General features: G+C 38.3%; 3 protein-coding genes and 1 non-coding gene across 7 annotated transcripts; 2 read left to right on the top strand and 2 right to left on the bottom strand.

Annotated features, from left to right (window-relative positions):
• Positions 1-799: 799 nt before the first annotated feature.
• LOC121744913 (sucrose-phosphatase 1-like) lies at positions 800-4,702 on the top strand. 3 transcript variants are annotated; one of them, XM_042138619.1, is made up of 9 exons: positions 800-939; positions 1,700-1,783; positions 1,861-2,160; positions 2,237-2,338; positions 2,568-2,762; positions 2,850-3,140; positions 3,524-3,710; positions 4,302-4,348; positions 4,429-4,702. In XM_042138619.1, exons 2-9 carry the CDS (start codon positions 1,724-1,726, stop codon positions 4,522-4,524), a joined length of 1,278 nt encoding a protein of 425 aa, XP_041994553.1. In that variant the 5' UTR covers positions 800-939; positions 1,700-1,723; the 3' UTR covers positions 4,525-4,702. The 3 variants fall into 3 exon arrangements, with proteins under 3 accessions (XP_041994553.1, XP_041994554.1, XP_041994555.1); XM_042138620.1 differs by lacking the exon at positions 800-939 and adding an exon at positions 941-1,021; XM_042138621.1 differs by lacking the exon at positions 800-939 and having other exon boundaries at positions 1,031-1,783; positions 1,841-2,160.
• A 901-nt stretch (positions 4,703-5,603) lies between these two features.
• Positions 5,604-10,517, bottom strand: LOC121744884 (phospholipase D beta 1-like). 2 transcript variants are annotated; one of them, XM_042138562.1, is made up of 11 exons: positions 9,306-10,517; positions 8,959-9,218; positions 8,476-8,589; positions 7,876-8,070; positions 7,372-7,614; positions 7,235-7,303; positions 7,006-7,153; positions 6,758-6,906; positions 6,451-6,627; positions 6,161-6,358; positions 5,604-6,014 (listed from the first exon to the last, which is right to left on the bottom strand). In XM_042138562.1, the coding sequence occupies exons 1-11, from the start codon at positions 9,886-9,888 to the stop codon at positions 5,721-5,723; spliced, it is 2,430 nt and encodes an 809-aa protein (XP_041994496.1). In that variant the 5' UTR covers positions 9,889-10,517; the 3' UTR covers positions 5,604-5,720. The 2 variants fall into 2 exon arrangements, with proteins under 2 accessions (XP_041994496.1, XP_041994495.1); XM_042138561.1 differs by having other exon boundaries at positions 8,959-10,517.
• Positions 10,518-18,427: 7,910 nt separating this feature from the next.
• Positions 18,428-20,207, bottom strand: LOC121745992. The gene is made up of 3 exons (XM_042139936.1): positions 19,295-20,207; positions 18,914-19,155; positions 18,428-18,727 (listed from the first exon to the last, which is right to left on the bottom strand). Exons 1-3 carry the CDS (start codon positions 20,205-20,207, stop codon positions 18,428-18,430), a joined length of 1,455 nt encoding a protein of 484 aa, XP_041995870.1.
• Positions 19,711-19,817, top strand: LOC121746301. Its single transcript, XR_006039000.1, has one exon. It is a non-coding gene; the product is annotated as a small nucleolar RNA R71 (small nucleolar RNA).
• Positions 20,208-21,310: the final 1,103 nt, after the last annotated feature.

Below are 21,310 nucleotides of genomic sequence, written 5' to 3'. Positions count from 1 at the left end.
TAATAATAGAGTCTCACGTTCCACTAACTCATTCCACTCACATTTTATTTAAACTAATATATACAAGTGAGACCCATATTCCACTAACTTTTTCCACTCAGTTTTCTTAACATATCTTAAAACTCGTGGCGCAAAGAAATGTGACTTCTAATGGCTGACGGAGGGAGTAAATGTCACCTAAACTTACTTTGTAGATTTCAAGTATGATTGATTGGCTGGATCTGAATAGTATTATACTCCCTCCGTCCCATAAAAATATGTGCATTGGATATGACATAGGAATTAAGATAAAATTGGTAAAGTAAGAGAGATGAAGAGAATGGTATGGTAAAGTAAGAGAGACGTAGAGAATGATAGTTAAAGTAGAGTTAGTGGATAGTGAGACCTACATTATTTAATTGATATAACTTTCCAAAAATGGAATGTACATATTTTTGTGGGACAAAAGAAAATAGAAAGTGCACGTACTTTTATGGGACATAGGGAGTACTAATAATACATTTTAAATAGTAATTTATTTTTCTAAAACAACTCCATAAATCAAAAGTACTCCTATCAAACATTATCAATTTTCAATTTTTATTAATATATTAAGTGTAAATCAAGATCACTCTCCGTTGCATCACATGCATTTTTCAGTCTTGGAATATATGCCAAAGATTTCTATTACTCCCTTCTCGGCTGAAGTTATTCGCATCATTTCTTTTGGATACCAATGATGCAAAAAAATGCAAAATGAAATATTATGAAAGTTACATATTTGTTAAAAAAATAAAATGTTTGAGAAATGGACAAATTTACATTTTCCTGAATAAATAAAATGAAAAGCATCAACTGCCAAACAAAAATTGAAAGGCCGAGATCCAAATTAACGGAATCATTACTCCTCTCTCAATTCTCATCACCTTTCCAACGCAGCGCGCATTTGTCAATTGTCAGGTATCACCATCGACGCCGCTTCTTCTTTCAATCTATTCCTTCTTCTCTCTCAATTTTATAAAGGAAAAGCCATTTATGTTAGGTGCTAATTGCTCATTCTCTTATGCAAATGTTTCAGATATTTGCCTTAATTATTTTTTTTTCTTCTTCCTCTTATTTTTCTGATCTCTGTCTCTACTTAAAAACCTTTAAACTTTTATTCCGCAAATTTCCCCTTTGCACATGTTGTAGATTTAGCAGATCTTAATCAATTCATACTTTTTTTATTTGTTTTATGTATTGTGTTTTAATTTTCCATGAGGATACCTCGCTGAAGAGAATACGCCAGTGATTTTACCTTATTATGATAAATATGATATGTTGCTGAAAAAGATGGTTATATTTTGTAGATAAATTCACAAGTTGCAATAAATTTCGTGCAATTTAAGCGATTTATGAAAATATCCCTAATAAACTGGACTGCTTTTAAACTACTGTTCTCAAACTGTGTTTCAATAATCTAGTGAATTGACACAGATAATTATGACTGTTCTGTTTCAGTGTTGTGTATGGAAAAATAAATGCTTCGTCTCTAAATCATATTTTGTGAAGCATGATTCGATTTGTCAAACCATACAGCTACAATTGAGCACTCATCTTGTTGTGCTTCTTCTACGTTATAGAAATTCTGTATATGTTAGGATGATCGTTGGCTAAATTGCTAAGCCGATCCCTTGTGATGTTTAACCAATAATATCAATGGATTATCGTTTCATTTCAGAGTGAATCGAGCCTTAGAAAAGCAATGGACCGGCTAACTGAGAATGCTAATCTCATGATTGTCTCTGATCTTGATCATACAATGGTGAGTTATAGAAGTTAATCTTGTCATTCTGTTCAGAGGGGCCGTACTAATGAGTAGTGAGTGACAATATGCTACAGGTAGATCATCATGATCTTGAGAATCTCTCCCTGCTTAGATTCAATGCCTTGTGGGAAGAAAATTACCGTAGTAACTCTTTGCTAGTTTTCTCCACTGGGAGGTCACCCACACTATACAAGGAATTGAGGAAAGAGAAGCCCATGCTAACCCCTGATATCACAATAATGTCTGTGGGAACTGAAATAACTTATGGTAACTCTATGGAACCAGATAACGGTTGGGTTGAATATTTAAATCAGAAATGGGATAGGAATATAGTTTTTGAAGAGACAAGCAAGATTTCAGAGCTTACTCTTCAGGTATGGCTATTGGAATATCTTACACCTTGGTTATTCCATATTTGATGACACTCTTTTATTCTATGACATGATGCAGTCTAAGACAGAGCAACGGCCACACAAAGCGAGCTTTTATGTTCAGAAAGACAAGGCTGAAGATATTACAAGATCTCTTTCGACTTGCTTAAAAGGACGTGGGGTATGAAGAGTCTTTACCCTTCCAGAATAATCGTGTAAACTTGCATGGTGTCATTTCTCTATCGTCTTGGTTTTTAGTCTCATTACCTGAAACTTTTCCATTTTGTGCTTGCTTTCAAATATACATCTATTACATTATAGTCATTTCTGCTAGTTAGCATGTCAGTCCCTACCTCGGGCTTTCTTTTCCTGGTCTCACTAGTTACAGCTTTTTCATGTTGATTTTTCAGTTGGATGTCAAAATAATATATAGTGGAGGTATGGACTTGGACATTTTGCCTCAAGGTGCTGGAAAAGGGCAAGCACTTGCTTATTTGCACGATAAGTTCAAGGCTGAGGGAAAATTACCTAAAAATACACTTGTTTGTGGTGACTCTGGAAATGATGCTGATCTGTTTACTGTCCCAGATGTACATGGTGTCATGGTTAGTATTTCACCTAAAGTTGTGGAGCAATCTTGTGTCATTCAGTAAAGGGATATTTTCCTAACCATCTTTTTTTTGAGTCTGAAGGTCAGTAATGCCCAGGAGGAATTACTGCAGTGGCATTCTATATATGCAAAAAACAATCCTAAAATAATTCATGCAAAGGAGAGATGTGCAGCGGGTATTATACAAGCCATCGGTCACTTTAATCTTGGTCCAAGTATATCTCCTAGAGATGTTACTGACTTATCTGATACTAAGTTGGAAAACTTTGACCCTGCGTATGAAGTTGTGAAGTTTTACTTGTTTTATGAGCGGTGGAGACTTGCTGAAGTTGAAAACTCGGAGCTTTATTTGGAAAACCTGAAGGCAGTTTGTGTATGTTTTGCTTTGTTATTCAATTTCAGTTTCTAGTCCAAATGCACACTCACATTATCCTTTTGAATTGCTGTTTTTCTGTGAAGTGTGAAAAAGAAGACCAATTTTATTAACCTTTTATCATGTGCAGTAGTTAAACTGTTTGATTCCTGTCATATACATACGTTGGAGCTCTGTGTCTTTACATGTTCTTTCAACATTATTACTTTAAAAGGAACTTATATTCTGTTTGTTTCTTCATTAGACCAATCCTGCTATGATAATTTTATTCAACTTATTCAAATTTGCAACTGACTTTAGTCTGCAAGATATTTCCTGCTTATTTAATGCTTTCGCTTTATAGTCCTATACCATAAGCTTCATCTTCAATTTTTTTCTTGCAGAGTAAGTCTGGGAATTTTGTTCACCCATCTGGAATTGAAAAGCAGCTTCATGACTGTGTGGACTCACTAAGACCCTCTTATGGGGACAAAAAAGGCCAGCCCTTTCGTGTTTGGGTAGATCAGGTCTTACCTGTTCAGGTTGGGTCAGACTCATGGCTGGTGAGATTTAAGAAATGGGAGCAATCAGGTGATCATTTGATCCTGTTGTGTTTGCACCAAATCCTTTCTCGAAAAGTGCTAGCCTTTTCTTCATAGCTGTTCAGTTATCTATGCTAAATATCCATGTATTCCCACACTCCACGTATTTTGACCATCACTCGAGTCTTCATCTGGAGCTTCTTGATGCAAGCCCCATCTTATTATAGAGCGTGTGAGGAAATGAAGGGTGTTGGCGTCAAACTCAACTTTAGACCGTCTCACATTTTCTGCTGTTTGTTGGTTTTCTTTATAATCATAGTTCTGGTTGACTGTACATAGCAGAGGTTCTTATTCATGCCAAAGTTATAGTAAAGGCCATTAGAAATCCTTAATTGTTTGTTCTAATACCTTATAGTATTATTCCCTTACTTCATGAACACAAATATCAGACAGATGCTTTAAAAATATATGAAGAGATATTTGTAAATCATAAAGCTGCGATATTCATAGGCATTAGGAACATACCTTTGAGATGAATATATATCTGAGATAACCAATAGGTGTTGGATGATATTGGCGCATTTTAGGTCTACAAATTCTTGAATGCTCATTGTTTTCATCTTCCCTTCATCTCTTGCAGGCGGAGAACGGCTATGCTGTTTGACCACTGCTTTATTAAGTTCAAAAGTAAGTTCGCTAATCTCATTCCGACCTTTATCTCTTTTGATATGCCTCAGCTTTCATTATTTTGTTATATTTGGGCTCAGGATGTGACTGTGGCCGATGGGTTAACCTGGGTGCATGTCCATCAAACATGGTTGAAAGAAGCAGGCCCAAGCAGTGACGCAGAGTGGTTGTTCTAGTCTGGCTCTCTCTCTCCAAATAAGTGCAAAAGATACACAATTATTTAGAGGTGTTAATTCCCTATTGCTATTGCTATTGCTGATGTTGATGTATTCAGTTATCCATTCAACCATGTGAGGATGGATTAACAGAAAATACGCTACTTTTCTATATACAGACTAAATAATTTACTCGGAAGTTGCCAACTCTTGCTTAGTTTTGTCTTTATTACTGATGGTTCACTTGTAACAACCACCAATGTGAAGATGGATAGACAATTATATCTACGTTTTCATTAGCTTTTTTGAGCTCAGCTGCTAGCCCTTGTTGGATTAGCATCGTTCGAATTTTCATCCACCATAGCCCAAAATCGTTTCCCCGGGTGAATTTCTCAGTTTCTAATCTTGACACCATAGCTTGTTGATCAATTCCTCTTTTCCAATCTGATCTTGAATCGCACTTCTTGTGCTTCACACACACGGTGCCACTGGTAGGTATAAACAAGGAATTGATACACACACAACAATGAAGAACTGATGACTAAGTTGAACACTTGGTTGAGAAAAGAATGAACAATTATTGAAAATGAACGCATAAACTCTCATGCTTGAGATGAACTACAAACTAAACTTATATGAGAGTGAAGGAAGTAGTAACCGCTCCACAACAAACTACACCACACACTTGAGCTCTAACTGCTCTATTTGCAAGTAACAGAAAATAACAAACTTGTCGGCGCTACTTCCTGGCCTAGCTGCACCGAGCTGCTGTGAGCACTCCTTCGAGCTGAGCTGCTCATTCAACTCTCACATTAAGAGAAAGAGTACCTTTAATATATGTTCAACAAAAATAAAAGTAATAATAAAAGATTTGTAGAACAGTAAAATATAGATATAAGCGGAAAAGTAAATAGACATAGTAGAGAAAGTAGTAGTGTATTTGGTGTACGTGTTGGTGTTGGTGTTGGTGTGGGACAGAGTACTAATATTCTTAACAAGATTAATAATAGCCTTACACTATCATAAGAATAAAAAGTGAATAAAGCCAAGAACTTGAGGCACATCAAATTCTTACACTAGACATGAATAAATGCATTTCTGTATCTTACAAATGAATATATATGTACACAAGCCTAAGTTTGACTAAGTATGAGATATGTTTGTTAGGAATAAGAAGAACAACAACAAAATTCCATTGCTAGCAAACAATGCCATGATCAAATTGTGAGATTTTCTTGAATCCCAGCGAATGTTCCGATTATTTTGCCACCCATGTCGGGGAATGTCTCACAGCCGGGGAGAGGAATGACCTTCCCTGTTGCATCTACTTGTACAGGATACTTCAGCAAATGACCTCTCAATGGGGTCATTTCCTCAGACTCAAACTCTTGCCAGTTGAGATGCCCCATCCATCTAATGCGTTTCACACATTCCAAACTCTCTGGATTCTCAAAGCACGGCTCCAAAGTACCCGTGTGCTCTGCCCAGAGTGACATTCTGTATCCATATATCTGCACCGAAAAGTTACCAACTTTGTATCACTGCCAAATGCTATATTAGCCTGATTTTTTTAGTCATGCTGATAGTTTAGAGAAGGTAGCTCAAGTGTTTTGTAAGATTGGATTATTTCCAGCCTACACAAAGAAGGTAGGTTTACCTGTGCTTTCGGGTGAGCTTGTTGGCTAGCCCATTTATGATTTGGCTGATATGCACCGATTGCGATTTCAGTATCTCTGGTTCCTTCCAACGATCGTTGATTGATGTTGGCAGAACCCAATATTACATATTCGTCATCCACTATCATTCCCTTTGAGTGGACATAGATCATGAAGCGACGGTTTCTCCGAGCTAGGGCCTGGGCAGTGATACATACATCCAGAAAATCAGAAGATAGGGCCTGAAGCACAGTAGCTTGAGTCATTACAATGTGAAGGATAGCTAGTGTACCTGTGGAGTATTACCAGAGGTGTTTTTGATATTTGATGACTCCCGCCGACCATAATCGGGTTCACGATTGCCAAGGCAAAAGAAATTCAAATAGTCCTGAGGCTCTTGCTCTTTGTCAAGCCCTACTTCTACTAAAGCATTGTAGATTGTTTCATACATCATTTGCATTGTATTATACTGCAATGATGTAGAGCGTGTGAGACGAAATGCAAACCGACCAAGTAAAACCTTAGAATTACAGATAATATTAGCATTACATAAACATTTAAAGAATCATAAACCTTTTATATTGGATACAAGAGCCCACCTGCCAAAAGAGAATTCTTTGGGTGGCCGTGCTGGAGGGAACTCCTTCGGGCCACATTGGAATGACAATGTACACAGCGAACCTCTCCTTTGCTCGGATCTTCTTAGCAATCTTCAGAGCAATTTCCATAGGAATTAGATTGTTTGCACCTAAAAAAGGAGAAACTGATTCATCTTGTACTTGCTGATAGACAAAAGATGTAGAGATGAATACACAACCCTTTTTCACTGCCACAATGAGTTCCTTACCCAAGTTCTTGTAAGTAGCCCAATTGTATGATGACCCAAGGAAGTACTGGTTCTCAATGTAAATGAAGTGTTGAGCAGCACGAATTGCCTTTACGTAGGCTGTATGTATACTCATGTCTATAAATACATTCTTCCCGCATACTAGGTTCTGTTTAATGGAATCAACTATTAATTCTTTCATTACAACCATGGTTGGAAAGATAATAAATAAGACTAAGATATTGTTTACCTTTTCTGTGGCCTTTCTTGGATCCTTGGGGAATCCTCTAACAGAGTTGGAGTCAATCGAACGGAAAACCTATATACGTGGTAAATTTAGCTCCATCGTGGGATACAAAAAGACCTCATAATGTAATTTTGTCCTACCTGGACGTTCCAAGCCTCTGGATCGCCTTCTGTAACTTTGGCGGACTCTTCTAATCCTAAGATATCCGGAATTCGTTTAAGCTTGAGTAAAGAATCATCATGTGAAAGCTTCAGTTGGCCATGGCGCTTTGAGGCCTTTAACCATCGTTCTTCAAAGTTTCTCAAGATGTCACATGCTGCTTGACCATCAAACCTGCAATGTAAATCATGCCATGCCTCTCTTGGACAACCCAAAGTAGGTCCCTGTTTAATTATATGAAACATTCATAATGAAATGAAGAATACAGAGGAACTATATTTCAATTAGAAAAGTTAATTTCTTCTACCTCCCTTAATCTTTTGTCACTTAATCCCTTTTGAGATTAAGTACCAGTTACTTATTTTATCAGAAAAATATACGTTCGGTGTTTCAACCTCCATACATATGCACTACCGAACTAATATGCATTTGCAAAGTTGAAAAAGATAATATGCTGTAAATAAATGATTAGAGAAAGCAATTACCACAAAATTAGGATTGTGGTAGTCATCTTTGTGAATACTTAGCAATGTGCTAAATATTGGGTGTTGTGGAGTATCATATCTTCCCTTGCATAAGTCAAGTCCCCCAACAAATGCTATTATCTTTCTTCTATTATCACCAGCGACAGCATCTACGATCACACTTTTCTGGTGATGAGTATAGATTGTTTCTGTTTCCTAATGATATAACAAAACATTCAAGTCACACTTGATTCGGAATCTTAGGATGAACACAAGTGTAGAAAATGTTCATTTTATGAAAACTTGAGCACTTTTTTTGCTTTTAAAATAATCTCACATGTATTAAGATCTCAAAACACACAACCTCAAGCTAACATCAACAGGAAAAATGGTGTATAAAAAATTCCATTTGCAGGCATATGAGATCAGTAGTTCGGAAGAACCAGATTTATAGCTTTCTCTACCGAAATTATTTCTTTTTGACTCAGAAAAATTCTAGCTCCGGACTGTAAGTGTACCAAAGGTCTTGCAAGGAAACTCTTCTTATATGGCTCACAACTTTTTACAGATGAAAGTTTAGGAATCAAGTCATTATCAGCAGAGTAGGATTCAGAAACCAACCTGCTTTTTGGCCCAGCTACCTCTCCCAGCACTTCTTGGACATAATAGTACTTTCACGCATGAATGCTTAAAATAGCGGCGCGTTTCATCATCCCCGGTATTCATTACCCCTTCCTGTTGTAATAAGCAGTAAATAAAGTTATGATGTTTAAACTAGAAGCTTGAAAATTCATCATTAGATTTATGCATATTACCAAATACATAAATTCATAGAGCATTGAACTTCTGAATCATGGAACACCTTTAAACTAGAAGCTTGAAAATTCATCATTAAAGTAATGCACATTAACAAATGCATAAATTTATAGAGCATTGAACTTCTGAATCAAGGAACACCTCGATTTAGTTTAAGTTATCAAAACATGGCAAAAAATATGTGCTATGAATAGCATGACAAGAAAACAGTAAGCCATTTCACCCCTGACACCCACTAATATTATCTTGAAATACAAACATAAGTACACAACAGAGATGGTTCCTTACAGTTTTATACCCCAATATGGTCGTAGAAGTAGGATCATCCCATACAAGGAGCAGTATTCTCACCCCTTCTTGAGACTTGGATTTAAGAAGCTCTCCCAAGCTACTGTTTGTTACAAGAGGATCGTCCCTAACTAGTTGAACTAGGTGATAAACAGACCATCCTGTGATATAAACTAGCCAGCGAGCTTGAGATATCGCATCATATATATCGCGCCAGCAACTACCATTTTTATATGTCGTTCCATCACTCAACACCACATCTGAAAGTGTACCATTATGCACATGAGCATCTTGGTACAGTGTGACAGTTCCACCTATCCTAAGAGGAAAATAGGTACCGGCCACACCTTCATTCTTAAGGTTTGATCCCACTCCATCATGATAAATTGACATATTCTCCATCGGTATATACTGAATCCATAGGCTCAAAGCAGCCCCCTTGTTACACGGCTTCCCGTTTGCACCGATGATTGGATAAGTTCCACTCATTCTAGTCCCAGAGGTTAACTGCTCCATAGGGATCCCAACAGCCCCTATGATCTCAGATCCCAGGAAATCGTTGTCTTTAACAATAAACTGCACCTCTGTACCATAATGTGCTACTGGGACATTAAAATGCTGGTCCCAAACAGGATTTTCATCATCTCTAATCACGAAAGTCCTACAAATTACAGCACCAGATATTGCAATTGTGACATAAGGGTCACTTGTTTGTATTTTCCCCGACAAAGTCCCTATCATATCACCTATGCTATTGTTCAATAAATCCATATTAGGAAGATTCTTGGCTCCCTCCACACAAATCTCCAAATTCCCGTGCAACAAAAGCATCTGCAACGACGTCGTTGAGGTCTTGAACGGGACAATCTGCACTCCCTGACAATGGTGTGAGCCATCACCCATTGAACCAGAATAGGTTAAGTGAGCCATGTTGGCTATTGCTCTCTACTTCAATAGTCCAACGCCTAAAAAGACTGTGACTTCATATCCCCAAATACACTAAACGAAGAGGGCCTTTTTCTAACAGCCATAAAACTCAAATCATGATTCAATCATTTGGGTTCAATAACTTCACACAAACTATCTGCTGATCATTCCCTACTTAAATATCAAATCCCCAACATAAATATAAACATATATTTAGGTGAAAATGAGACTTTCTGCTACAGGGAGTTAAGAAACCCATAATAATCCTTTAAATGAATACAAAGAAGAAATTGCAACTCTCCAATTAAACATAATTGGCAACAAATCAAATCCAAATAAATGCAACTCAAAGAAAATGTAATGGTGGAAGGTATGGTGCTGAATCTTTTCCTTTAAAGTCAGGGAAAACTAGGTGAAGAACAAATATTCAGAATACGTAAAAAAAAGCCTAAACTCAATCGTGGTCAAATGGAAATGAAAATTAGATTCTTGATCGAGAAAAAGGGTATTAGATTATGCAGAAAAGGTTGTTCAGATTTACGTATTTCGACATGGGAAGAGGAGGATACATTTTGCCCACGAGAAGTTCTGAAAGCTTCTGAGGTGATGATGGGAGGACCGTTGTAATCGGAATTTATTCAATCGCATTGGGATATATTGATAGTATGAAACCATTTGGTCAATTTATAACTTGAAAATCATGAAATCATTTGCATGCTTTGGATGAAAAATATCAATATAAGAGTATTATATTTACGTGATCAATTTTTTTTTGAATTACAAAAATGGTCCATAAATTGTAGGTTTATATCGTCAATAGTATGTGGACTTTAAAAAAATATCTACAGTAGTCCCTGCACTAAGGGTTTATTTCAAAATTGATCATTTTGACATTTTTTCACCCGAAAATACCATTTTGGGCTGCTGGGCAATTTCGACTTTTCACAATCAATAATGTATAAAATCTGTATTTTAAAATTATCTTCTTCTTCCCTTTACTATCCTTTATTTTATTTTATTTTTAAATATCAGATTTAATTTTATAAAATTAAATAAATGCAGCCAACTCACACAAAACTTTTTTATAATAAAATACATAAATTAATAATTTTAATTAAAATAATTTAGATATTTAGAATATTATGTTTACGTGATCAATTTTTTTGAATACAAAAATGGTACCCGAACTATAGACTTATCTCGCCAATAGTTGCTGGATTTTAAAAATATCTACAGTAGTCCCTGGACTAAGGGTTTATTTCAAAATTGGTCCTTTTAACATTTTTCCACCCGAAAATGCCCTTTTGGGCTGCTAGATTTGACTTTAAACATTTTTTACTTTTTCAATCTGATATTATTTCAATGATCTGCTAAATCGGATATTATTTTAAAATTAACTTCTTCTTCTTCCATTTTCCATCCTTCATTTTGTTTCTTTTTTTAAATATGAGATTTTAATTTTATAAAGTTAAATTTAAAATTTATATTTTTAAATATCTAAATTATTTTAATTAAAATTATTAATTTATGTATTCTATTATAAAAATGTTTTGTGTGAGCCGACTGCATTTATTTAATTTTATAAAATTAAATCTGATATTTAAAAAATGAAAAAAAATGAAGGATGACAAAGGGAAGAAAAAATAATTATAAACTAATATCAGATTTTATACATCATTGAAATAATATCAGATTAAAAAAGTAAAAAATATAATAAGTCGAAACTTCCTAGTAGCCCAAAAAGGCATTTTCGAGTGGAAAAATGCCAAAATGACCAATTTTGAAATAATTACCCTTAGTCCAGGGACTATTGCAGATATTTTTAAAGTCGAGATACTATTGTCGGAATGTTGGCGTGAACTTCTTCCTTTTCTTCTTCCTCCTCTCTTTCTCCATTTTTTCTCCTTTTTCCTCTCTGGAATTCCTCTCGTCTGATTCTTTTTTCTTCTTTTTTTACCTCTTCAACTGCCGAGTAAACTGCCAATAAGTGGTTGAAGCTCCGAAACGCCCGACCGGGCGAAATTAAAAAGGAAATTCGCCCGACCGGGCGAACTGCTACTGGGTGCATCGCGGAAAACGGGTACCGGGTGATTTGGTGATGTCAGAACACCCGACCGGGTGTTCTCTCTAGACTCCTCCGGCCTTACTGAAATCGCCCGACCGGGCGTTTCGTACCACAAAATCGCCCGACCGGGCGAAGTTTCTGGACACCGAATGCTTTCTACATTTCACTCGACCGGGTGTTGTGTTGGAGCTAAAACACCCGACCGGGTGTTTGTTCTGGAATCCTCAAGTGTGCACTTTCGACAACCTTCCCGCTTTAACATCCTAAACTTCAATAAAAGCACTCTTTGATGAGTTATAATTTACATAAAAATGTATAGTCTAAGGGGGAAAAGTATAGGAAATATGCTTCGCATCAAATACCCCCAAACTTGAGCTTTTGCTCGCCCTCGAGCAAGGTGTATTTTAAGCACAATAACTCAACAAAGTTTAACCCACAAAAACAAAATTTTCATCACAAAGAATCATGTAGGGACGTGAATGACACAATCTAAACCCCCAAAAATTCCAATCAAGATTTCCCACTCTCAAGAAAAATCACTCATCACCCTAGAACTTCAAGTCAAGGTGCATTTCAAAGTAAGTCCAAGCATAAGATCATACAACTCAAACCGTCGTCATCGACTCGTCAAACATTACTAATCACATAGACTCACGGATTTCAAATCAAACTTCTTCAACTCTACCAAGCTATTTACAAAACATCCACAATGTATCAACAATAAGGTCCAAGGTCTTTGATAAAAGGTTGTAATGGGCGGGCGAATTGCTACTGGGTGCATCGCGGGAAACACCCGACCGGGTGATTTGGTGATGTCAGAACACCCGACCGGGTGTTCTCTCTGGACTCCTCCTGCCTTACTGAAATCGCCCGACCGGGCGTTTCGTACCACAAAATCGCCCGACTGGGCAAAGTTTCTGGACTCCGAATGCTTTCTACATTTCACCCGACTGGGTGTTGTGTTGGAGCTAAAACACCCGACCGGGTGTTAGTTCTGGAATCCTCAAGTGTGCACTTCCGACAACCTTCCCGCTTTAACATCCTAAACTTCAATAAAAGTACTCTTTGATGAGTTATAATTTACATAAAAATGTATAGTCTAAGGGGGAAAAGTATAGGAAATATGTTTCGCATCAAATACCCCCAAACTTGAGCTCTTGCTCGCCCTCGAGCAAGGTGTATTTTAAGCACAATAACTCAACAAAGTTTAACCCACAAAAACAAAATTTTCATCACAAAGAATCATGTAGGGACGTGAATGACACAATCTAAACCCCCAACAATTCCAATCAAGATTTCCCACTCTCAAGAACAATCACTCATCACCCTAGAACTTCAAGTCAAGGTGCATTTCAAAGTAAGTCCAAGCATAAGATCATACAACTCAAACCGTCGTCATCGACTCGTCAAGCATTACTAATCACATAGACTCGCGGATTTCAAATCAAACTTCTTCAACTCTACCAAGCTATTTACAAAACATTCACAATGTATCAACAATAAGCTCCAAGGTCTTTGATAAAAGGTTGTAATGGGGCTAGGGATGAGGTAGGATAAATATGGATAGTGAGCTCAAAGGCTACACATTTGAGTGCCAAATTCTTCCCCCTACAACTTCCTTCCAAAGATCAAACAACAAGATTTTACAACCAAACTCTCACTCCCCCAAACTTGAGATCCATTCTAGACAAGATTACATCTTTCAAATATAGAAGCTCTAACTTTATTTCATCAAACTTTTTTCTTCCATTTTTTTATAAGACCTCGACTTTTGCAAATTTGGAGGTCGTCTTTTTTTTTCTTTTTTTTTCTACGAACTTCATTCTTTTCACCTATGCATTACATCAAGTCTCAAAATGTCTACAGTTTTACAAGACACCACCCAACACTCAAAACTCAAACCACAAAGCTCAAACTTGTATTTAGCACCCAAATAGTAGCAAGGTCTATTGATAAGGCTAAAATGAGGCTTATTTAAGTAGCTAAGTGATCGGCTAAGTGTTTACACAAACAATAGGGAATTAAGCTCAAAGTGGCTTCTAGGGGATCATTTGTTGGACTAGGCATGTGATCATTTGGACATGGGGTTCATCCTAGTGCCTTATCCTCCCAAATCATTAACACAAATGAATGAAAGCACTTCACTCGATAAAGCAAATCAATCCAAGATAATTTCCACAAGACATGTGACTTTCATACTCTCCCCAACCCAAGAAATCGGAAGTAATCACAACATGCTCTTTCAAATAAATTCATGCACCAATTCCATCCATCCTAAGCTTCAAAGATCAAGTAAAATCAAGCAAGATTTTTCAACCAGAAAGCCGAAGATCTAGCATGCACCCGCCAAATACATAGATTCAAAACATCTTTATTATACAATACACCCAAAAAAAACATGCATCATGCATAAAAATAATTGAAACTCAAACAACCCCCCAAACTTGAATGTTTCATTGTCCTCAATGCATGCAAAGAAGAACATATAAAGTAAAGGGAAAGAAAACTCCCCCAAACTTGGCATGAAATCTATAGTGCATTCGGGGTGGGAGGGTGGGTGTATATTCCTTTGTGGGTGTGCTTCCTCCTAAGCTCCAAATGAGTCCTATCTCCAAGTTGCTCCTACAAAAAGAAACAAAACCTACAAAAAGAAACACTCAATTCAAAATAAATGTTAGAGGAAAGAATTGAGCAAACAAAACCTCCAACATAAGAAATCAAAAGTAAAAGAAAAATAAAAACTTGGGCTGCCTCCCAATCAGCGCCTTTGTTTATAGTCGTTGACTCGATTTTCTTCATCCTTGATCTACATCTTTGGCTCCACTAGAGAAGCCACTTCTCTTGCCTCCATGTCACCTTCAACTCCAACATAGGCCTTCAAGCGTTGGCCATTCACCTTCCAAAGAATGTATTTTTCTGATCTCGGATATCAACAGCACCGTAGGGGTATACCTTGTGCACCACATAAGGACCCCACCATCTTGACTTGAGCTTGCCCGGAAAAAGTTTCAGCCGAGAGTTGTATAAAAGGACCAGCTGTCCCTCCTTGAATTGACGAGGCTTAATGGCTGCATCATGTATCCTCTTAGCACACTCCTTGTAGAGATCAACGCTCTCATATGCATGAAGCCTAAACTCATCCATCTCATTCATGTCAAACATTCTCTTCTCGGCTGCAACATCATAATCCAAATTAAGCTTTTGCAAAGCCCAATAAGCTTTACGCTCAAGTTCTACCGGCAAATGACAAGCTTTTCCGAAGACCAACTTGTATGGAGAAGTTCCAATCGGGGTCTTATATGCCGTTCGATATGCCCACAACGCATCATCTAGCTTTTGAGCCCAATCCTTTCGAGACGGCTTCACAACTTTCTCAAGCACCCGTTTTATCTCTATTGGAGACTTCAACTTGGCCACTAGTTTGGGGATGATAAGGGGTAGCAACCTTGTTTTGGACACCATACTTTCCTATGAGGTTTTCAAACAACTTGTTACAAAAATGAGTTCCTCCATCACTGATAATAGCTCGTGGTGTCCCAAAACGGTTAAAGATGTGATTCTTGATAAACTTCAACACCACTTTGGCATCATTGGTTGCCGAGGCCACTGCCTCTACCCATTTAGATACATAGTCGACCGCTACAAGAATGTATTGTTGTCCATTAGACTTGGGAAACAGTCCCATGAAGTCTATTCCCCAAACATCAAAGAGTTCTACCTTATGAATGTTATTCATTGGCATTTCATTTCTCCACGAGATATTGTCGGATCTTTGGCAACTGTCACATCTCTCTACATAGGCTTTTGCATCCTTGAAGATCGATGGCCAAAAGAATCCGGACTGAAGCACTTTAAATGCAGTTCGACGTGCTCCAAAGTGGCCGCCATACACAGAATCATGGCATGCAGACAAAATCTGAAGGTGCTCATGCTCTCCCACACACCTTCGAATGACTCCATCACTACAAATACGGAAGAGAAACGGATCTTCCCAAGCATACGTGAGGGTATCACTAAAAAATTTCTTCTTTTGGTTAGACGACAACCCTTCGGGTATAATGCCCGTGACAAGGTAGTTTGCCAAATTAGCAAACCACGACACATATGTTTCCCGAGCTTCCACTTGCAACACTTGCTTGTCGGGAAATTTTTCGTTGATCCTCTTCTTTTTCTCATCTTCCGTCTCTTCCAAGCCCTCTAGCCTAGAAAGATGACCAGCTACCAAATTCTCGGTCCCCTTTTTGTCTTTAATTTCCACTTCAAATTCTTGTAATAATAGGATCCATCTCACCAACCGAGGCTTTGCATCTTTCTTATTCATCAAATACTTGATAATTGAATGGTCCGTGAACACTACCACTTTCGTGCCAAGTAAGTATGCACGAAACTTCTCAAAAGCGTACACAACTGCTAACATTTCCTTCTCCATCGTGGTGTAATTCAATTGAGCTTCATTGAGTACTTTTCTACCATAGTAGATGGCATGTAGGACCTTGTCTCTTTTTTAGCCTAAAACGACCCCCACAGCATAGTCCGAAGCATCACACATCAACTCAAATGGTTTCGACCAATCAGGTGTGATAATAATAAGAGCTTCAACTAGCTTTTTCTTAAGCAATTCAAATGCCTCAAGGCATTTATCATCAAAGACGATTTTGGCATCCTTCTCGAGTAAGTTGCAAAGTGGCTTTGCAATCTTTGAAAAATCTTTTATAAATCTTCGGTAGAATCCCGCATGACCAAGGAAACTACGGATGCCCTTCACATTCGTTAGGGGAGGTAACTTAGAGATCACATCAATCTTCGGCTTATCCATCTCCAATCCCAACTCCGACACCTTGTGTCCCAAAACTAGGCCTTCTTTGACCATGAATTGACACTTCTCCCAATTAAGCACGAGATTCGATTCTTCACATCTTTGCAAGACCCGTCTCAAATTTTCTAAGCAAAGGTCAAATGAGGATCCAAAGACGGAGAAATCATCCATAAAGATCTCCATAATGTCTTCATTCATGTCAGAAAATATTGCCATCATGCAACGTTGCAACGTTGAAACGTAGCCGGTGCATTGCACAAACCAAAAGGCATCCGACGGAAGGCATAAGTACCAATAGGACATGTGAATGTCGTCTTTTCTTGATCTTCCGGGGCAATTGCAATCTGATTATACCCCGAGTATCCATCTAAGAAGCAATAGTGAGAATAACCCGCAATCCTATCAAGCATCTGATCTAGAAGTGGCAACGGAAAGTGATCTTTTCTTGTCGCCTTGTTCAATCTTCTATAGTTCATGCAAACTCTAGTTTACCAATCGAGTTGCTAAGACTTAATTCTTTTCATTGACTGTCACGGTTATTCCTCCTTTCTTCGGTACACATTGCACCGGGCTAACCCACTCACTATCGGATATGTGATAGATCATCCCAAATTTCAACAATTTCTTCACTTCCTTTTCCACCACTTCTTGCATAAGTGGGTTCAACCGTCTTTGTCTCTCTCTTACCTGCTTAGCTCAATCTTCCATCAAAATTTTATGCTTGCATATTGCGGGGCTGATTCCTTTGATATCGGCGATGGACCATTCTAGAGCTTGCTTGTGCGACTTCAGCAACTCTATTAACTTGGATTCCTCCTCATCATTCAACATAGCCGATACTACTACCGGTAGAGTTTCATCCTCACCAAGGAAGACATATTTCAGGTTTGTCGGAAGTGGCTTCAATTCAAGCTTTGGTGGTACTTCTATTGAAGATTTCACATCCGCCATGAAAGTATCCACCACACATTCATTTTCGAAACTTGGTTGATCAACTTGAGAATCCTCTATTTCATCAAAATTTACTTTGATTGTTGAACCACAGTCTCTTTCCAAGCTCACTTTGTCATATACGCTTCCTTCTATTCTTGCCGAGCAACACATCTTGTCAAATATGCCTTTATCGAGGACATCAACTCTAAAGCACGCTTTTGCATCACTAGGGTGCTTCATTGCCTTCTCTACATTAATGGTCACTTGCTCACCATTAATTCTGAACGTGACAGAGTTGTCTTTTGCTCCAAGCAACACATCTCCCGTGGCAAGAAATGGTCTACCAAACAGGATTGGTACCTCTTTGTCCTCGGGCATGTCCAAGACTATGAAATCAACAGGGATGACGAATTTGTCGACTTTGACCAGGACATCCTCTACTATTCCAGTGGGCTTCATTATTGAATGATCAGCCAATTGTAGAGCAATGTCAATAGGCTCCATTCTATCCTCTAGACCAATGGCACGTGCAGTTTTCAGAGCCATCAGTGAGATCCCCGATCCTTGATTTAATAAGCATTTTGTGAAGATTGTATTGCAGATCTCACAAGGAATCACACAACTTCCGGGGTCCCTCTTCTTCATTGGCATCATTCCAGAAATCAGTTGTGAGCAATTCATGCTCAAAGCCACTATCCCCTCGTCTTGTAGTTTCTCCTTGTTTGCCATCATGTCCTTGAAGAACTTGGAGAACTTGGGAAAGTTAGTGAAGAGGTCACTAATGAAACATCCACATTCACTTTTCGAATCACATTTATCATCCACTCAAAACTTTTCTCTTTTGGGGCCCTCTTCTTCCTCTTGGGTGGATATGGTGGAGGAGGAACATGATCAGAGAAATTGAACTTGCTTTTCGGATCTTGTGCCGGACTTGTCATCATTTCTACTGTCTTTTTTCCTTTCTCTTCTGCAGAAAACTTTCCACTTGACTCGGATTCTTCACCATGTTCCTTGCTGCCGGATGCAGCCTGTTCTTAACCATGTTGGGCCCCATGCACCAACGCGGGACTTCCCTTACATGCCTCGTCCGCCCCTGCATGCGAGGAATGCAAGCCTAACATCTCATCCGCCCCTGCGTGTGAGATGCCGGAAGTACCTTGGCCGTCCATTAATGGTGTCGAATCCAACTCACGACCACTTCTCAAAGTCACTACCTTACACTGTTCATTGCCTTTAGGATTGGGCACTGTATTACTCGGGATTGTATTAGGAATTCTTGTATGAGATGCTGTAGCAAGCTGCCCAATCTGAGTCTCAAGATTCCTCATTGTAGCCTCCATCTGTCCAAACTTTTCCACTGTTCTTTCCTTGAAATTCTCATTCTCCTTTTGACTTTTATTCATAAAAGAGAAAATCTGACCCAATTGATCCTCAACTGATGACTTCTTCTCAAAACCTGGGGGTTGAGTGTTGTTCCTCCATTGATTACCCGAGGTGTTGCTAGGACCAGCTTGATTCCAGTTTGTTTGTCGAGGCCTCCAATTCTGCTTATTGTTGTATTGATTGCCTTGGTTGAACCCCTTGACGATTGTTACCAATGTAGTTCACGTCCTCCACTGATGGTCCTTGAAGACTTGGACATTGATCCGTATGATGTCCTCCTTGGCACAATCCACACTTCAAAACAGCAAATGCTTGAGGTTGAGGAGTCAGTTGAAGAGATTTAACTGCCTTTGTCATCGAAGACATTTGAGTGCTTATGTCTGCCAATTGAGCCTCTATTGCTGCCACTCTTTCTGTATCTTTTGTAGCACCAAATGTATCTCCTGCCTTCTCAGCCGCTCTTCTTGGATTATTCCAATTCCTTTGATTATTTGCCAATCTTTGGAATACGGCTCTAACCTCATCGTGAGTTAGATCATCTAAGTTCCCATTTGAGCCTGCAGTGACTAATCCCATGCCTTCATTATTGAGCCCCTTGTAGAATTTCAGAAGGTCATGCCCCGGAGCTAAACCATGACTTGGGCATTTCCTTAGCATTTCTGTGAATCTCTTCCATGCTTCTGCGAAGGACTCATCATATTTCTGTCGGAAGGAAGTGATCTCCTCTCTCAATTTCTCGATCTTCATTGGAGAGTTGTATTCCAAAAGAAACAACGACTTCAACTCTTGGAATGTCGCTATGTTGTAGCCCGGTAATGAATCATACCACGCTCTTGCTTTCTCCCTCAATGAGAAAGGAAATAATGCCCTCTTAATCCGATGATGCTCCACATTTGGAGGTCTATGAGAATTGGTCAATTCATAAAAGGCATTAAGATGACTCACCGGATCTTCATCATCCCGTCCGTGGAAAAGATTTCCTCCATTCACCAAACTAATGTAGTGAGGTGGAATGTTGACGTTATCATTTGCATAAGCGAACTCCCCCGGATACTCAATTCCTGACCTAAGAGTGTCGCCAAGCCTTCCCACGGGTGGTGGAATCTCATTGTTGTTATCTGCCATTGTTTCAACGTCTGATTCTTGATCCCTTTCTTCCCTTAACCCAAACTGTATGTTTCTTCTGATTGGACTTGGATAGTCCGGAAAGATCTCACTTGTTGAACCTCTAAACCTTCTCCTTCTTCGAAAACAGAGTAATCCAAACGGTGGTGTACCCTGTGATCGCATGTGCATTCACTATTTTTTTATTTTTATTTTTATTTTATAACCTGCGCAACGGAAAAGAAACCAAGCACACACACAATATATTTCCTAATACCGAAAGCGAGACCTCTCGACAACTTCGGGGTAAGTCCTATAAAAAGTGTGTGCTTAAAAGAAAACTAAGCTACCAAATTACTACCCTAAGAATTAGAGAAAATATAACCTAGAAAAATATACTCCTTCGTCTTCAAGTCCAGATGTGGTAGATGGCTATCAGCTCCCAAAAAAACGAAATGAGTACCTACAAGAATAAAAAGAAAGATCAAATAAAACACAAAACACAAGCTAGAAGTTAAACAATCTATTGCCTTCCCCGGCAACGGTGCCAAAACATGATGTGTAAATTTCGATTTCAATTATCAAGTGTACGATCACACAAGTTTAATAAAATAGCTCTAATATTACAGCAATACTGCAAGAATACAACGTCGAATGTAATACATCGACTGTCGATCCACATGGAAGGAATTGATTATTTAACTCTAAAACAAAGGAAAGACATACAAAAAAGGTGAATTGTTTTGAAGGTTTTGATTTCCAAAAGTTAATGACAAAATAAAGCTACAAGTTAACTAAAGAAAGACTATTCGAAAGGGAAAATGTGTCACTCCAAGTTGCTCACTAGGCTTGTATTGTTCTACACCTTTAACAATGAAACATATGAAGGGATTAAAACATCAACCTAATCACATACACTGAACATGTACACGATGAGTAGTTCCCAATTAGCTGAACACATAACCTACAAACCAATCTTCAATGTTTATAAACTCCTACGAAGCGCTAGAGAAATAAACATCTACTATGATCACCTACTTAATCCACTATCAAACTATCCTTTGAACAATTATAATTCAATAGCAATCCAACAATCAAACATTCCTAAACTATGTTAAAGAGAC

The sequence above is a fragment of the Salvia splendens genome, chromosome 8 (genome assembly GCF_004379255.2).
Source record: "Salvia splendens isolate huo1 chromosome 8, SspV2, whole genome shotgun sequence".
Classification (NCBI taxonomy): domain Eukaryota; kingdom Viridiplantae; phylum Streptophyta; class Magnoliopsida; order Lamiales; family Lamiaceae; genus Salvia; species Salvia splendens.
Note: the sequence above shows the minus strand (reverse complement) of the source record. Positions and strands in the feature narration are given on the sequence as shown.

Coding starts and splice junctions, on each gene's coding strand:
- LOC121744884 (XM_042138561.1), bottom strand. CDS start 9,888: ATGGCTCACTTAACCTATTCTGGTTCAATGGGTGATGGCTCACACCAT. Junction 8,071..8,475: donor GTAGCTGGGCCAAAAAGCAG/GTTGGTTTCTGA, acceptor TTATATCATTAG/GAAACAGAAACAATCTATAC. Junction 6,907..7,005: donor GGCTACTTACAAGAACTTGG/GTAAGGAACTCA, acceptor CTCCTTTTTTAG/GTGCAAACAATCTAATTCCT.
- LOC121744913 (XM_042138619.1), top strand. CDS start 1,724: ATGGACCGGCTAACTGAGAATGCTAATCTCATGATTGTCTCTGATCTT. Junction 3,711..4,301: donor TAAGAAATGGGAGCAATCAG/GTGATCATTTGA, acceptor CATCTCTTGCAG/GCGGAGAACGGCTATGCTGT. Junction 4,349..4,428: donor CTGCTTTATTAAGTTCAAAA/GTAAGTTCGCTA, acceptor ATTTGGGCTCAG/GATGTGACTGTGGCCGATGG.
- LOC121745992 (XM_042139936.1), bottom strand. CDS start 20,207: ATGGCAGATAACAACAATGAGATTCCACCACCCGTGGGAAGGCTTGGC. Junction 19,156..19,294: donor GGAGGACGTGAACTACATTG/GTAACAATCGTC, acceptor CTCAACCCCCAG/GTTTTGAGAAGAAGTCATCA. Junction 18,728..18,913: donor AAGGCAATGAACAGTGTAAG/GTAGTGACTTTG, acceptor GGTTAAGAACAG/GCTGCATCCGGCAGCAAGGA.